The sequence below is a fragment of the Sus scrofa genome, chromosome 9 (genome assembly GCF_000003025.6).
Source record: "Sus scrofa isolate TJ Tabasco breed Duroc chromosome 9, Sscrofa11.1, whole genome shotgun sequence".
NCBI classification, from domain to species: Eukaryota; Metazoa; Chordata; class Mammalia; order Artiodactyla; family Suidae; genus Sus; species Sus scrofa.
The window spans coordinates 105,380,080-105,398,469 of NC_010451.4; the positions used below are offsets into that span (position 1 = coordinate 105,380,080).

At 44.9% G+C, this 18,390-nt stretch overlaps 2 protein-coding genes and 1 pseudogene across 4 annotated transcripts in view; 2 read left to right on the forward strand and 1 right to left on the reverse strand.

Annotated features, from left to right (window-relative positions):
* PUS7 (pseudouridylate synthase 7 (putative)) overlaps nt 1-8,893 on the reverse strand; it is a 63,211-nt gene extending 54,318 nt beyond the window's left edge. The window contains exon 1 of one of the 2 annotated variants that reach the window (XM_021102594.1): nt 8,638-8,893. The gene's annotated coding sequence lies outside the window, so the exon portion shown is untranslated. The remainder of the gene's footprint in view (nt 1-8,637) is intronic. The other variant, XM_021102593.1, reaches the window with a different exon arrangement.
* LOC110262250 lies at nt 277-3,306 on the forward strand (annotated as a pseudogene).
* The window catches only part of RINT1 (RAD50 interactor 1), a 37,346-nt gene continuing 31,729 nt past the window's right edge, over nt 12,774-18,390 (forward strand). The window contains exons 1-2 of one of the 2 annotated variants that reach the window (XM_003130254.4): nt 12,774-12,972; nt 13,291-13,336. In XM_003130254.4, coding sequence (XP_003130302.1) covers nt 12,931-12,972; nt 13,291-13,336 — 88 coding nt within the window. In that variant the 5' untranslated portion in view covers nt 12,774-12,930. The remainder of the gene's footprint in view (nt 12,973-13,290; nt 13,337-18,390) is intronic. The other variant, XM_021063501.1, reaches the window with a different exon arrangement.

Sequence of the window (18,390 nt, forward strand, 5' to 3'; positions counted from 1 at the left end):
TCAGTCCCTAGCCCAAGAACTTCTGCATGCCATGGGTGCAGCCAAAACACCCCCAAAAACTAAAAAAACAAAAACCAGGAATTCCTGTTGTGACTCAGTGGGTTAAGGACCCCATGTTGTCTCTGTGAATATTCAGGTTGGATTCCTGGCCTTGCTCAGTGGGTTAAGGATCTTGCATTGCCACAAGCTGCAGCACAGGCTGCAGATGTGGCTCAGAGCAGGTGCTGCTCTGGTGCAGGCTGCAGCTGCAGCTCTGATATGAACCCTGGCCTGGAAACTTCCATGTGTGTATGTGCGGCTGTAAATAGAAAAAATGAACAAAAAAACCCCCAAACAATTCCCTCTGAAAGAGAATATTTTAAAAAGGGAAGAAAATATTTTAAAAAAGGAAGAAACCGGAACAGAGGTAGATCTCAACTAGTTATACAAAATTATCTCTAATTCAAATAAGAAAGCATTTACTCTTTATTTGTTCTAAGCAAGGTACAGTAAATGGGAATGCTCATTTATGAGATGCTAATACTATTTCATTCTCGTTTTAAATCCATGAAGCTGCCCTCACAGACCTTGCACACCCATGGGCCCAGGGCTTCCTCGGAGACATGAGAACACACAGAAGGCTTGAAAAGGCATCTGTGGTGAGGGTGAATGAGAAGATCCCTTCCTTATGAAAGACTAAACACCTGCACTAAGCTTTGGGGAAGGAGTAAGAGTGAAACTTCAGAAAGGGCAGGGATTGGAGAGGGAGAGGAGGGAGGTGGTACAGCAGGTGCAGGGGCAGAAGGCATGGGAGAGTGGGGGGATCCCTGAACCCTACTGAGCTCATCACACATCAAAGGGTAAAACAAGGAGAGGGTCTGGAGTTAAAGCTGGGGAGTGGCTGAACTGAGGAAATTACATCCTAAAAACCAAACTGCCACCTGAGTCATGAATCACAGGTATTTCATGGCACCCTTGTGAAGAGGAAAACCAGGGTCAGGCTGGGAGACTAGGTAGGATGGCAACTGAAGCAAGAAATCAATACAACCTGATCTAAGGCTGAGGCTGTCCCCTCCTGACAGAAGGAGGGGAGGATTCAGGAACAGCAGGAAGGTGGTTAGGGCAGGACAAATGTGGGAGCACAGAGGAAATACAAGATGACTCAGGTCTTCTGTCTTGGGGACTTGAGAGGATAAGGGAGCTCTTCCCAACATGGGGATCCCAGAAAGTGGTACAGGGAGTGGGAAGAGATAAGTACTCTTATAGTCTTGTGGCATTGCTGGTACCCGAGGGACATCCCATAGCCACTTATTACACTGAGTCACGCATATTCTTACCCATAAACCCTCAATGGATCACCAACAGAACTATGGGCCTCAACCAGCTGTGGGACATGTCCTGTAAGCAGGTGATACAGCTGCACAGCGCGAGGCACCATGGACAGCGGAGGGAGCAGCATCACTGCAACAGCCAAGGAGGAGGCACCACCCATGGAGAAGCCGCAGGTGCTGACCACACACCTGTGTGGCGCAATCATCCTGCCCAAGAGGGTGGGCAGCATGGTGGGTGCCTACAACAGTAAGACATTCAACCAGGTGGAAATCAAGCCTGAGATGACTGGCCACTACCTAGGCGAGTTCTCTATTACCTGCAAGCCCGTGAAGCAGGGCCGGGCATCAGGGCCACTGGCTCCTCCTACTTCATCCCCCTCAAGTAGCCTCCTGGCCAACAAAGACTTCTCTAGGAAAAAAAAAAAATCCACAAGGTTCTCAGCTGGCATGGCAGGATCTACAAGGAGATCCCGATACCCTCCCTAAGGTCTGAGCTTTCAGTGGGGAAAAGAGCACGGCCTATAACAACCACATCCAGCCACATCTGCAGCTTGACTCAGGACCTTATGGTCAGCAGGACATCTATCTCCTTCCCAAGTAAGCACAGAACTCATCAGGCTCCTTCTCAACAATCTCATGGCCATAAGCCTCCATGGAAAGACCAATTACTTCCTCTGCCCTGTCTTTCTGCTTCAACACTATCTGTCATCTGGTGCCAGGTACCATTATCTTCTGCACACGCCTACAATAACTCAGGCCCAGCCCCCACTGACGCCCACTCCCAGCCTGGCTGCTCAAAAGCTCTCTCCTCCATACCTGGCTCAGATCACCTTGGATTCACCTGTCCTTTAAGATTCATCTAAAGGCCACGAGCACTGACTCCTAGGCCTTCCTCTCCATTAAGGCCATGTCTTCTCAGTTTATCTCCTGTGACATGCACCATCCACGTGGGCACCTGAGTACCTCACCCCTTCTAGCTGTGTACCTGTCCGAGTAAATTACTTAACCTCTCCAAGCCCCTGTTCTTCAGGAATGATATGTACCTCACAGGACCATCCTGAAGATTAAATGAGATGACACAAACCGAGTGGCTAGCCACAGAAGGAACTAAATAAATGCTAGTCCTTTGTCCTCCCTCAAAAGGTCTGCAGATTCTTTGACAATGTTAATTATTTACCTGCCAGAGAATCCAGAGTAGTATAAAAAGCATTGATAGATAATCTGTAGACTTCATGAAACAGGTGTTGCAACTGTTCCTCATCTATAAAAATCAAAGACACACTAACTAGCACTTCCCTAATGAAATAACTGGACCAGGGCAATGACATCAATAGCCACCAACATTACAAAAATGAGACAAACAAACACAGCAGGCCCCTGAAAGGCATGCTATTATTTATGAAGTTCTTACTAACTGAAACTGTGTCTAAATACTAGCTTAGATGGCCTATGGGGACAGAAGATGTTAAACACCACCATGGGGGAGCAATTGGCAAAATTCTGAATGTGGAAAATTTAAGGACAAAGACAGTTTTTCAACTAATAAATAGCAAGAGAAAAAAGAGGAAAGGGGAAAAACCTACAAAGAAATGCAGAAGTACCTGGGCCAGGGATCAAACCCCAGCCACAGCAGTGACGATGTCAAGTCCTTAACACCCAGGTCACCAGGGAACTCCAAAAATACAATCTTTATGTTTTAGATATATGGACTGAAATCTCTGTGGTTCAAAGGATATGAAGTCTAGACTCTGCTTTAAAATAATTAACTAGTGGCAAATGGAAGTGTAATGGGTATAAATTTGGAATAAGACTGGCTATGAGTGGTAATTGTCAAAATTGGATGATGGTAACACAGGGATATTATCAGATCATTCTCTCTACTCCGCATGTTTGAAATTTTTATAATAAAAAGAAAAGTTACAAGTAAATGGAAATTCCTGTTGTGGTTCAGTAGTAACGAGCCTGACTAGTATCCATGAGGATACGGGTTCAATCTCTGGCCTTGCTCACTGGGTTAAAGCATCTGGTGTTGCCATGAGCTGTGATGTAGCACGCAGATGTGGCTCAGATGCTTGTGCTGCTGTGGCATAAGCCAGCAGCTGTAGCTCCGATTCTACCCCTAGCCTGGGAACTTCTATATGCTGTAGTTGCAGCCCTAAAACGCAAAAAAAAAAAAAAAAAAAAAAAAAAAAAAAAGGTTCCAAGTATAAAAAGATTCACTAGCTATTCTATTCTCATCAAACCATCCCTCTTTCCAGCTCTACTGCTCCCTCTCTCCCTTCACTTGTTCTTCAAAAATGCTGAGACCTCCAGTCCCAAGGTACTGGCTCTGCTATCTTCATTTCTTCAAGTGCCCCAAACCTCAATAACTCCTAACCAACACTCAACACCCCTGCTCACTAGTCCTGCTTGCTGCATGATCCTTGCTAAACCTCAACAAGTACCACTCCTACTTTCTCAGTGTGTGCTCCAGATGCCACCAGGTTTGAGGATTTTCTCTTATGACTGCCCCTTCATACTGCCTGGCCATCCCTGGTCAGAAGTCTTCTCCAAGTCCTATGTGTCATTCACAAAGAAAACAGGGATCCTCAGAAACCCCTCCTGCCAGCACATTCACAAGACCACTTATTATAACCATTCCCCTTAACACGGTAACCCTCTGAAGCGAAGTCCAGAGTCATTTTAATGCTCATTCCTCTTCCCCACACTCCACCTCAACACTGCAAGCCTGTGCCAGGAGTTATTCCAGGCACCACAACACGACATTGCAGTGATTCAAAGAAATGTCCTGTCAGCATGGAGGTTACAGTCTGGTGGAAGATCTGGCTTCTATTCCATGCTTTTCTCCTGCCTCTGAGGTGCTCTTTTCCCCTCCTGCTCCACCTGCTGCTTCAATTTGGGCTTCCCCAGATTCCTTCCCCAGTCCTATTCCCTTCTCATTCCCAAGTTTTCCAGTGAAGACCCATCCCCAACTCCCTGGTTTACTTGGGGGTCCAAGGCAATCCTAACGACAGCTGAACTATTAGAATGTGTACAGTGAGCTCACTCCAGCCTTGATTCAGCCCTATATATATGATTTAGGTGTCATTATTCCCATCCTGGCCACTGATAACCTGAAGCCCAGAAAGTATCTTGTTCTAGTTCACACAGCTAAGAGGTAGACTCAAACATCAAAAATTCAGCATGCCCTAAATTGATCTCATCATTTTCCACCACAATGTACTTCTTTTATTTCTATTTCTTCTTTGGCTGTGCCCATGGCACACAGAAGTTCCACGACAGGGAACTTGTGCCACAGCAGTGACCCAAGCTGCTGCAGTGACAACACCGATCCTTAACCCGCTACAAATGCACTTCTTTTAAACTGTACCTCTTATTTCAAGGAATGTTTCCACCAAACCACCAGTCACCTAAATCAAAATACAGGCATCACCCCAACTGTTCACTCTCCCCTTTGTGAATGAAATTTTAATTGTTTAGGACAGCATTGTGACGCTAACATCCATAGAATGAGAATATTAGTAAATCATGGATCTCAAGTTATCAACCACTGGTTTTAAATCTTGCTTGGTGAGCTGCAATTTGGGGGTATGACTTGGACCCAATGTAGGTTTTGCCAATGAAGAACTGGTCACTTAACCTCTCTTAAGTCTCAGTTCCTTTCTCTGTAAAACTGAAAAATGATGACTTGGTCAAAGGTCTGTACTAGCTGTTCCTATTCCACTACTGGTCATTAATATTTATTATGGATGGTTTCCACTGCAGAACTGTATTGCTGAGTCTGGAAAAAAACAAAGCTTCTTAAGCTTCTTTTGTTCTCTGGGCTAATGATCAAACCTGGTTTTCTCCTTCAAATACCACTCAATTTTAAGAGACCCTCAAAGCACTGCCAAGAGCACGAAATAAATAGGCCTTTAGTATTTTTTCGCAGTTTTTTTTTTTTTCTTGATGTTTGTGGACACTTGTCTGATCTCTTTTTCTTGTCATATTTAAATGCAAAGACAAGGAGTCCCCTTCATGGCTCAGTGGTTAACGAACCCGACTAGGATCCATGAGGATGTGAATTCGATCCCTGGCCTTGCTTAGTGGATTAAGGATCTGGCATTGCAGTGAGCTGTGGTGAAGTCAGAGACACAGCTCAGATCTGGCTGGGCCTTGGATGTTGTGTAGGCTGGCAGCTGTAGCTCCAATTCGACCCCTAGACTGGGAACTTCCATATGCCACAGGTGCAGCCCTAAAAAAAGGAATGGCGACCCCAAGGGAAAGAACAAAAGGACCATAAAGCTTATGGAGCATATCCTAACTCTAAGCTCCTATTGGACAAGGCCTGAGATAGGTACTAGGAAAGGCCAACAGGGAGAAGGACGGATAGCAGGACCCCACGTTGGTACCCCTGTCTTTTTTTTTTTTTTTGGTCTTTTTAGGGTGGCACCCATGGCATATAGAGGTTCCCAGGCTAGGGGTCAAATCGAAGCTGCAGCTGCTGGCCTACATCACAGCTCAAGGCCATGGTGGATCCTTAACCCACTGAGCAAGGCCAGGGACTGACCCTGTGTTCTCATGGATACTAGTCAGATTTCCTTTCCAGTGAGCCACAATGGGAACTCTGGTACCCCTGTCTTTAAGAGATAAAACTTCCTTAGAAGATTAGAGAATGGGAACTCTTCGTCCCCCTCCGAGTGTCTGTGCTGGGTGTTGTCTGCCTCCCTGTAATAAAAACTTTTTTGGAGTTCCCATCATGGCTCAGTGGTTAACGAACCTGACTAGTAACCATGAGGATTCCAACTGATCCCTGGCCTTGCTCATTGGGTTAAGGATCCAGCATTGCCATGAGCTGTGGTGTAGACTGCAGACATCGCTTGGACACCGCCTTGCTATGGCTGTGCTGTAGGCTGGCAGCTGCAGCTCCAATTCAACCCCTAGCCTGGGAATCTCCATATGCCACAGGTGCAAAAGACTTTTGCTTGCTTGCTGCCTGTGTGTGTTCTCAAAGTTCATTCTTTAGCTCTGTGAACAAGAACACGCATTCTGGTAACATCCTTCTGTTAATAGTAATGACAGCATCTCAAATGTCAAGTAAAATCTTTATAGACCAGAAACTTCATGCTATAACTGGGAAGAGAATGAAATTTACTGATACTTATCCATGAATTTGTTAAAGTTCTACACAATTCCTTGGAGGAAATACATAGTAATAGATTTTATTTCTTTTACACTCTGAGTAAACCAAATGGGATTAGAAACACTACAATTTCAACAGTATTTAAAAATCTTTTTCATTAAGATATTAGATTTGGAGTTCCTGTCTGTGGCTCAGTGGTTAACGAATCTGACTAACATCCATGAGGACGCAGGTTCAATCCCTGACCTTGCTCAGTGGGTTAAGGATCTGTCGTTGCCATGAGCTGCAGTGTAGGTCTAGGACATGGCTCAGTTCCCGCATTGTTGTGGCTGAGGTGTAGGCCAGCAGCTGTAGCTCCGATTCAACCCCTAGCCTGTGAACCTCCATATGCCATGGGTGTGGTCCTAAATAGCGCAAAAAAAAAAAAAAAGATTAGATTCCCCAGTAAACTTCTATAATCATAAGAAAAATAAAATTTAGTGTTTTCAGAATTGTAATAGGACACTGACAGCCTCTCAACATTATTTCCTGAAAAATGAACATCTAAAAAAGAGCCATATTAGTCCTTTTTTTTTTGGCTTTTAGGGCCACACCCACGGCATATGGAGGTTCCCAGGCTAGGACTCCAATCAGAGTCCTAGCCTGGGACTGCTGGCCTATGCCACAGCCACAGTAACACAAGATCCGAGCCGGGTCTTTGACCTACACCACAGCTCTCAGCAACGCTGGATCCTTAACACACTGATAGAGGCCAGGGATCAAACCCGAGTTGTCATGGATGTTAGTTGGGTTCATTACCACTGAACCACGATGGGAGCTCCAGCTTCCACTTTTAAAATGCATCTATCATCTATCTATGACAAACCCTTCAGCTCTCATAACAAAGAGCACTCTCTTCGGGGCAGAGCACACTTGACACTCTAATGTGCGAAGTCATTATTAGGTCCATCAGATTCCTTCATTCCACAAATATGGAGCACCTCTGTGCGTCTGGCATTTTTCTAGGCATTGGGGAACAGAGGAAAATTTCCTGCCCTCATCGAGCTCACATATCGGAGAAAAAAATAGAAAACAGCCACAAACACAACTGAGTAAGGACAGTGAGAGTAAAAGGAGTGCTTTATAGTGCAGTCTAAGGAGATGCCTTTTGAGCAGACTTCAAAGAAGAACTAGACATGAAAAGAGGTGACTGTTCTAGGCAGTGGGAACAGGGCCTGAAAAGAACCTAAGGCAGGAGCAAACTTAGTAAACAGACCAGCTGGACTGTCATTTCTCTATCTTACTTGCAGGCAGAAGCCGTGTTTTATTAACCGCTCTACCGCACCAGTTTCTATCAAAAGACGCTGTTCAAAAGAAGTAGTTAAATTGATATATGGGAACAGTTGGCTACGTTGCCTAATGACTAAACAAAATCATTGCCCATCCATTCCCTTTGGTCTGACAAAGAAACTAAATATTTAAAAGGTTAAACCCTCTCTAAACCCTATTTCTTGGCAGGCACCAATACCCAGGCAATGAGGATGTACTTTTAAACCTCTTGGTGCAGGGCTGGCGGTAAAGATTCCGTGCAGATGAGTTTCAATACGCCCAGCAGCACCTCCTGCAGCCATTCACTAACCACCCGGCAGAGGACTGCCAAGAAAAAATCTGGCTTGCTCCTACACTGGGAAACGTACACAAAAAAGGCAGTGTCCGGAGTGCCTGCTCGCCTAGCACTTGTAGACTCCCGGATAGTAATGATAGATAATTAAGAGGACGAAAGCACGTGGGCTGGACCCGGTAGAAAAGTGGCCAAGACGTGTACGGGAGCTGTAAAGGGCTTCGAGATAAAAGCCAGTTTTCTCTTACGGGAGAAAGGAGTTTAGGGAGCCTCAGAGGCAAAGAAAGGGAGGAGTGAGACAGGGAGGAGTGAGACGGGGATCCTCCGACTGATCCGCGGGGACGAGGGAGGACCGGCCGTGAGGAAAGCGGGGGTGGGGCTGGCCCCAACGAAACGCAGAACACGCCTGGCGCTAGCCGCGCTCCCCCGGGCTCGATCCATAATGGAGGAGCCGTGGGCGTGCCGAGGGCTCAGACCCTTCCCGATCCACAACCGGGACGCCTCCTCAGTCCACACTGCTCCTTCGGGCGGGGTTTGGGGGCCAAGGCGCCGAGCCGACGGCTGGCCGCGGAGCCCGGCCGGCTGAGGCGAGGCCGCGCACTTACCCGGGGCCTGAGAGCGCGGGTGCAGCGCGGGACGGGCGGCGAAGTGGCGCACGCGCTGCTCCGGACGCAGGAGGGCGGAGGCGGCGGCGAGGGCCAGTCGGAAGAGCCAGCTGCCACGGCGGCCGGGAAGAGGCAAGGAGAGCAGTCTGAGACCGGGCCCGCAGCGCTGAGGCGTACTAACCGCCGCCAGCCTCCCACACGTGCGTCGCAACGACGTGCCGCTGCCGGCTCGCCCCACCCCTGGGGTGGAGCCCGCCTTCTGCCGCCGACCACGCCCCTCACCGCTGCCTGCCGCTGCTGATTGGGGAGAGGTCCCGCCCATTCCCTCCCACTCCTGCGCAATGGCCCTGTGGAGGACGCCCTCTGGCCCCCTTTGGCCTTGCCACCTGCGGGGCATGGAGCTTTGGTGAACCTTTCAGTCCGGGAGTCTCCGTCGGTCGCACCTGGGCTTTGGCGGGGACAAAAAGTGATTTAGTCATGCCCCAGAGTTCTTTAGAATCATGAGCAGCAATTGCATATAACTTGTCTTATATTAACGGTTTCTTTGAGGGAGAGTAATGAATAATGATTTTGGTAGTTAGTGTAGAAACATGGGTTTGGATATATTCCCTGATTAATGTCCATCTTTTAAGACTTGTAAAAACAAATCTAGACAAACAGGTCTTGCTTGTTGGAAGATTAACTATTGAAAGTACGTTCGTTTTTGGGGGGTGGGGGGATGTGCTTGGGCTGTGGGATGGAAATCCTGTGAAATTAGATTGTTATAATCATTATACAACTACAGATGTGATAAATTCATTTGAGTTATAAAAAAAATGAAAAAAATAAAGTTTAATAAAGAAAAATGAAAAAAATTCCACCATTACAGAACATTGTAAATCAACTATATGTTAATTAAAAAATTTTTTCGCCATTAAAAAAAAAAAGTACATTCGTTTTAATGTCAAGGTGGACATTAACATCCCTGACCTATACATTTGACTGTTAGCAAAAGAATATAAAGTGTGGCAACTCCCAGTCTAGGGGAAAGAAGAACAAAGTAGCCATAAAACGTATGGGGCATATCCGTCTCTAAGACCATTGCCCCCCCCCCCCATTGGTTAAAGCCTGATATAGGTGACTGGACAAGAACAATGGGGGAAAGGAATGATATCCGGACCCCACGTTGGTATCCAGTCCTTAAGAAATAAAAACCTCCATAGAACAATAGGAAGGGGGGACTCTTCCTCCCCTTCCCAGTGTCTGTGCTGGGAGCTATTTGCTTTCCTGTAATTAAAGACACTTGCTTGCTGCCTTGTGTGTGTTGGTGAAGTTCATTCTTCGGCTCTGTGAACAAGAACCCAGATTCTGGTAACATCTTTCTGGCATCAGTAACAAGTTTGTGCGTCTGTGTGAGGAAAAATAAAATTCCCTACTCATGCCATGCTCTTCAAGTAGCACACATTTCCTGCCAAAAGGCTGGCCTCTAATAGCTTTTGCACATTTAATATTTTGCCAAATTCCAATCTCAGTGAAAAACCAGTATATTATTACAAGTCCTACACTCCTGCTAGATTTTTTTTTAGTTGTAGGCAAATACCATTTTAAACATTTTCAAGTGTACAGTTGAAGGGCTTTAAGTATCTTCATGTTGTGCAACCATTACTATCATTAATCTCCAGAACTCTCTTCCTCTTGGAAAACTGAAACTCTATGTCCATTAAACAACTACTCATTCTCTCCTCCTCCCAGGCTCTAGCCACCACCATTTGACTTTTTGCATCTATGAATTTTACAGTTTTAGGTAACATACATAAGCGGAATCATACAGTACAGGTTCCTCTGTGGCTGGCTTACTACACTTATCATAATGACCACAAGGTTTGTTCACATTGCAGCATGTGTCAAGATTTCCTTCTTTTTTTTCCTTATTTTTGGCCTCTCCTGCAGCATGCAGAAGTTCTGGGGTCAGGGGCTGAACCTGAGCTGTAGCAATGACAATGCCAGATCCTCAACCCACTGACTGAGCCATCAGGGAGCTCCAGCATTCAGTCTTGAATTAATCTTCATGTCTGTTTCCTTCACCAGAATGTGAACTGTTCAGAAGGCAAATATTTGGGTTCAGAGCAATCTTTTTTCTCTTTTAATTTTATTTTTATTTTTATCAGAGTTATACATATTTGTGATTTAAAGTCAAATAATTCTGTAGAAACCTTGTAAGTTTTGCAAGAAAACATCAAAGATTGTATTCCTACCTCTCCCCTTCCCTGTTTTCCTTCCTCAATGTCATTTCACCTCTTTCAACTGGTTATTTTAATATTCACCTTCATATCTCTGAATAAAATATTCATATTGCCTTTTTTTTTTTTAACGGGCCACACCTGCAGCATATGGAAGTTCCAAGGGTAGGGGTTGGATAGGAGCTGCAGCTGCCAGCCTATGCCACAGGAATACCAGATCTGAGTTATATCTGCGATCTGTGCCTCAGCTTGCAACAACACAGATCCTTAATCTATTGAGTGAGGCCAGGGATCGAACCCTCATCCTCATGGACACTAGTCAGGTTCTTAACCCATTGAGCCACAGTGGGAACTGCCTATATTTCTATTTCTTGACGTATCAATTTTAGGTATTACCTCTTAACTTCACTTAATGGAAAATGAGGGTTTAGCTTTTGTTCTCCTCCACCCAACCCCACCACTACCACACTTGCCTTTCTTTTATTTTATCCGTCCAATATGGTTACATTGTACTTTGGCTGCCCTGACATTGTGTCTGTAAGGATGCAAGTTCAATACCTGGCCTCACTCGGTGGGTTAAGATCTGACTCCCTGGCCTGGGAACTCCATATGCTCCATATGCTCAATGGGTTAAGGATCCAGATTTGCCCTGAGCTGTGGTGTAGGTCGTAGATGCGGCTCGGACTCTGTGTTGCTGTGACTGTGGTGTAGGCCAGTGGCTATAGCTCCATTTTGATCCTAGCCTGGGAACCTCCATATGCCTTAGGCGCAGCCCTAAAAGACAAAAAAATAAAATAAGGAGTGCCTGTCATGGCTCAGTGGTTAAGGAACCCGACTAGTACCCATGAGAACGGGATTTGATCCCTGGCCTTGCTCAGTGACTTAAGGATCCGGGTTGCCGTGAGCTGTGGTGTAGGTCACAGATGTGGCTTGGATCCCGTGTTGCTATGGCTGTGGCGTAGGCCAGCGGCTACAGCTTCGATTGGACCCCTAGCCTGGGAACCACCATATGCTGTGGGTGTGGCCCGAAAAAGACAAAATAAAAATAAAATAAAATAAAATAGTAGACTGTTGGAGTTCCCTGGTTGCTCAGTGGGATAAGGATCCGGCCTTGTCACTGCTGTGGCTCCGGTTACTGCTATGGTGAGTTCAATCCCTAGCCGGGGAATTACCGTTATTGTGGCCAAAAAGTAAAAACAAAATAGTAGCTCGTGATTGTTTTATAGTCGCAGTGGCGTCATATCTCAGGACATAAATAAATAAATACAATGTTCTCATTGAATCGGTTCTGTTTTCTCTAAGGGTTGCTTTTTCTCCCTTTCTCTGTTAGTTTTAGTCTCAATGGTACCACTTTACATGTTTATTTTTGAAGTTGTCGCATCCCTGAATTCTCTACCTATATCATGCTGCCAGTCCTGGTCCTCCTCCCTGGCAAAGTACAGACTTTGATCTGAAGTATATATTAGATGCTGAGTCCTTTCCCTCTGTTCTGCTCCCAGAATGTTTACAATCAGATCTGCACCCTTCAGGTAGGAAGTTGAAGTGTAACTTGTAGTTAAATCTGATTAGCTTTAAAAGAATGATCCAAAGATACTGACATTGGAAATTATGCGATTAAACCACCCAACCAAATTACATTACTACTTGTCAACAAGCTCCCTCACACTCTCAGAACATCTGGGATATCCTCTAAAATATAAGTTGAAATGATTCATAATGAATTTACAGTGTGGAAGGAAGGATACTTTGAATCTCCATCATTAATGTTTCCAAAGCAGTGAAGGAGGTTTTACTTAGAATGACAAGGACTGCCTTTGCTCGCCCCCTTTTCTTCTTCCAGAGCGTCCGATCCGGATCCAAGCCGGCAGGGGGCGCCACCGCGCAAGACCGGCAACTGCGCGAGAAGGGCCTCTCTGGAAAGAAAGGAAGAAACCAGAGAGACGGCAGAGGAAGTTGCCGTGGCGTCCAACGCTAAGGTCTCGAAAGGTTCAGCCGCTGTCTAGCCGCTGGCCGGAGCCAGGGTCCACTGACCACGCTGGCTGCACATGGAACCGAGGACTCGCGCGGAGGCAGGATGCTCCCGGCCAGCGAGATCGGCGAAGCGCCAGCAACCCCGGTGAGGGGGCCCTAGTGGCCGCGGGAGGGGACACTGGTGGCCCAGTGAGGTGGCATAGACCTCTCAGGAGAGGTAATCCCAATGCAGTGGCTGTGGCGATACCGATGAGATGACACAGATCTTTCTGGGGAGGTGGCTGTGGTGGCCTCAAGGAGCTAGCCCTTTTTGGAACCTGCATCAGATCGCACCTCAGGAAGTCTCCAGGGGGGAGGGGTCTGGAACCTTGGGGTCCTCCCGTGGATGCCCTCTGGGAACCCTGTATGAATTTCACTTATTGCTTCAGTCTTAATGTGTTTGTCACACCTGCTCTCCTTCTAGTGCTGTTCTGAAAATGGTGACCAAAGGAAGGATGTCAAGGACAAAAGTAAGCAGACTCCGAACGCCTTTGCACTTTCCACTCAGCATTTCTCCAAAATTCAGTCCTGCAGGGTCTACATCCAAGAAGGATGGTACCTTGTTATTTTTTAGATGAAGCACCTTTTTTTTTTTTTTTATTTCCGTAGAGTATCCTTTCCTAGTATTAAATACTGATTATTATCATACATATATTTTTGGCTTTCAGGATTGTACAATATGGGATGATTTGGAGAAGAAGGCTTCCTGACTCCTACCTAGTGCAGGAACTGGTGGAGTCTCACTCAATACTGGACTTAAATTAGTTGGGAACTGCCTGTTATTGCAATGAAGCATCAACTTAATAAGCATCACGAGTTAGAACGGGCTGATGATCTAGGAGAGATAACCTCCACCTGTGTTGGGTTTAAAGGAGTCAAATGATAACTTTTCCTATTGGCTTGCCTTTAATTAGACTTAGCCCATATGCTTTTACAAGTGGAATCAATCAGAGGACAAGCGTGTAGGGGAATAATTTTTCAGTACTTGCCTTGTAAACTCAAATTCTTCTTTGAGGGAGGTCTTTGGTGGCCTAGATCTCTGGTTAGGACTCAGTGCTTTCACTGCTGCAGCCCAGGTTTGATCCCTGGTCTGGGAACTGAGATCCCACATCAGGCTGCTGCACTTGGCAGCCCCCCAGGCCCAAAAGAATCTGGTAGTAAAATTAAAAACAAATTGTTTGGAGTAAATCAAGCATTTACTGTTCACAGGGTTTTTTGTGAGTTGCAAAATATTTTTCCCAGTATCCCCCCATTCATTCTCTGTTACCACCATCAGACAGAAAGGGTGAGGACACTTTTTTCTTGCCTCTGTAGGGGATACCTTAGCAGCAGATGGTAACTGCTCCAGGCCTGTCAAATAGATGCCTTCAAATGATAATTAGTTATACTCTATCTTCAGTGAATTAGCACATAAAAGTTGATTTGGGAAGGGCACAACAGACAACTTGGTTCCTGGTTCTTGAACTGAACCCAGAAGAAGGAAAGATCATTATTTCCATTTCCTACCTAAGATAAAAGCATATATATGCCAGGGATGTAGACATGTGCCATTTTATTTTAATGAGCTAGGCATGGCACACTGGTGGAAATCAAGGAATATTCAGGGGCCTTTGGAGGGAAATTTACTGGGAGAGGAAGAGGGAAGCATGTAACAGCTGTTTCATCAGAGTGTTTTGGTTCTTCTGGCCGTGGCACATAGCCTGGGAATGAATAGTAATAGAAAGGGTGCCTAAGTTACCATATTAGTTTTAGGGGTTAGACCTGCCCTTAACATTGCCTCCTGCTACAGTCTGCCTCAGAAAGAAAGCTTTAACTACTTCATAGTGCTTGCCAGTCACAGCTGCCACAACTCAGCTCCTTTTCCTTAAAGGATTTGAGAGTACCTCCTGTACCTCTCTCAATTAAACACTTTCTTTTTCTTTTTTTTTTTTTTTTTGTCTTTTTGCTATTTCTTTGGGCCGCTCCCTCGGCATATGGAGGTTCCCAGGCTAGGGGTCTAATCAGAGCTGCAGCCACCGGCCTACGCCAGAGCCACAGCAACTCGGGATCCGAGCCGCGTGTGCAACCTACACCACAGCTCACGGCAACGCCGGATCGTTAACCCACTGAGCAAGGCCAGGGACCGAACCCGCAACCTCATGGTTCCTAGTCGGATTCGTTAACCACTGCGCCACGATGGGAACTCCCAACACTTTATTTTTCTACCTTTGCCCCACTCATATGTTTGGGAAGTTGATGCCATTAAGCTGTGGACTTTGTCCTTGACCTTCCTTTGGTGGCTTGGTCAACTTCTTTGCAATTAGAAGTGCTCCTTACAAAAAACAGGAAAAGAGACATCACCCCTACGCCATCAGCAGTGTGTCATTTTGAAGAATGTCATTTGACTAAGACTGTACTATGCTACATTTAAATGGTTAAATCAAAAGAATATAATTTTTACTTTTTTATTTTTTAAAGTATAGTGCCACTTTCTGTCTTACAGGAAAATGACCCAGTTATACATTCCTATACAGTAGGACCTTATTTCTTTTCCATTCTAAGTGTAACAGTTTGCATCTACTAACCCAAAACTCCCAGTCTATCCCACTCCCTCCCTCTCCTCCTTGGCAAGCACAAGTCTGTTCTCTATGGTCTGTGAGTCTGTTTCTGTTCTGTGTATAGGTTCATTTGTGCCATTTTTTGGGGGGGGGGCTGTTGAAAAAGAGCTGCACCTGCAGCATATGAAAATTCCCAGGTTAGGGGTCAAATTGGAGCTGTAGCCGCCAGCCTATGCCACAGCTACAGCAACGCCAGATCCTTAATCCCCTGAGTTAGGCCAGGGATTGAACCCGAAACCTCATGATTACTAGTCGGATTTGTTTCCATTGCGCCACAGTGGGAACTCCCTTACCATTCTTCTTAAGGAGGTTCCACATCACCTGTTTTTGTCACATTTAGTAAGTCCAGTGTGAATTGGCCCAACTCTAGTTTCTTTGCTGTGGAACCTTTCCCTTTCTCCCTTCCTTCCTTCCTTCATTTCTTTTGTTTTTTGGGACCTCCCCATGGCATATGGGAGTTCGAAGGCTAGGGGTCAAGTTGAAGCTGTACCTGCTTGCCTACACCATAGCCACAGCAACAGCAACGTGGGATCCAAGCCGCGTCTGCAACCTACACCAAAGCTCAAGGCAATGCCGGATCCTTAGCCCACTGAGCAAGGCCAGAGATCAAACCTGCATCCTCATGGACTAGTTGGATTCGTTACCACTGGGCTACAGTGGGAACTCTAAAAATATTTATCTGTCTTTTGTCTATTTAGGGCCACACCCATGGCATATGGAGGTTCCCACGCTAGGGGTCCAATTGGAGTTGTAGCTGCTGGCCTACACCAGAGCCACAGCAACATGGGATCCGAGCCTCATCTGCAACCTAACCACAGCTCACAGCAATGCCAGATCCTTGACCCACTGAGAGAGGCCAGGGATTGACCCTGCAACCTCATGGTTCCTAATTGGATTCGTTAATCACTGAGCCACAACGGGAACTCCAAGAATCTCACTTTAGATTGTACAATTTATTGTTTGCAGTAGCCATTGAGTTTTTGCCTAGTAATTTGTGTTTTCTGTCATATTTTCTTTTTTTTCCTGTTTCTGAAATGGATGTCTTTGTACAGTCAACTTTTAAAACTCTTTTATATAAGGAGTTTGGTCACCCTTTCATATTTTTTCCATACACTTGAAATCTTTCAATACCATTTTTTTTTTCTTTTTAAAAAACATTTTAAAACTAGAGTTCTTTTTTGGTGTTGTAGAATACCTAATTCCTTAAAAATTTTAAAAATATATTACTAATTTAATAAAAGCTGCATCAGTAGAACTAGATTTGACCTTTGTCCCCCAATAATAAAATAATAAGATTTTTAAGATCTACAGTTGTCTGGAAAAATTTTTTTTTAATTTTTTTTTTTATTATTTCCCCAATACATTTTTTTTTTCCTACTGTACAGCATGGTGACCTAGTTATACATACATGTATACATTCTTTTTTCTCCCATTATCATGCTCCATCATAAGTGACTGGACATAGTTCTCAGTGCTACATAGCAGGATCTCACTACTAATCTATTCCAAAAGCAATAGTTTGCATCTATTAACCCCAAGCTCCCAATCCATCCCATTCCCTCCCCCTCCCCCTCCCCCTGGCAATGACAAGTCTAGTCTGCCAGTCCATGATTTTCTTTTCTGTGGGATGGTTCATTTCTGCTGTGTATTAGATTCCAGATATAAGTGATATTGTATGGCGTTTGTCTTTCTGACTTAGTATACTGAGTCTCTAGTTCCATCCATGTTGCTGCAAATGGCATTATTTTGTTCTTTTTTACGGCTGAGTAGTATTTCATTGTGTATATATATACCATGTCTTCCTAATCTAATCGTCTGTTGATGGCCATTTGGGTTGTTTCCATGTCTTGGCTATTGTGAATAGTGCTGCAACGAACATGCGGGTTGGAAAAATTTAATATCTGTTTGTAACTGCATTGTTGTACCAACATTTATTGAAACCTGTGGTTACTAGGACAGAGTTAGGTTTTTTTTGTTGTTGTTGTTGTTTTTTTTTTTTGTCTTTTTGCCATTTCTAGGGCTGCACGCTCAGCATATGGAGGTTCCCAGGCTAGGGTTCTAATTGGAGCTGTAGTCGCCAGCCTACACCAGAGCCACAGCCACCCGGGATCCGAGCTGCGTCTGCAACCTACACCATAGCTCATGGCAACGCTGGATCCTAAACCCACTGAGCAAGGCCAGGGATCAAACCTGCAACCTCATGGTTCCTAGTCGGATTCGTTAACCACTGCGCCACCATGGGAACTCCAAGAGTTAGGTAATTTTTCTTTCACTCTGAATCTCCTAGCTCTTAAGCATTTTGTAGTAGTTCTTGAGTGATAGATTGCTTTAAGTCTATTCATTTAGGTATTTGGGTATGTGTATGCCAGTCATCCCTTGGTATCTTTGGGGCATTGTTCCAGGACTCCAGCAGACGCCAAAATGCCTGGATGCTCAAGTCCTTTATATAAAATGGCACGGTATTTGCATATAACCTGTACACAAACTCTGTATGCTTTAAATCCTCTCTAGGAATTACTTAAAGTACCTAATGCTAATAATAGCAATAGTTGTACAATCAATGTAAATGCTACGTAAACAGTTACTGGAGCATGGCAAATTCATTTTGCTTTTGGAATTTTCTATTACTATTTTTTATCTGTGGTTGGTCGAATCCATGAAATGGCCTGTGGATTTGGAGGGCTGACTGCATATAGAAAGAAAAAGAGGGAGGGTGTGTATATACATATATTCATATACACTTATGCACACTATTGGCTATTTTTGTGTATGTGTATATATACATATAACACAAGTTCTGTATATTTAAACAAAAATGCCATATGTAGTGTTTTCTTCAAATTATTAATTTTGAAAGTATATCTTGTATGTCTTTTGTAGTTCCTTTAACTCCATAATAGTAGTGTTGACTAATTGTTACTCTTTCA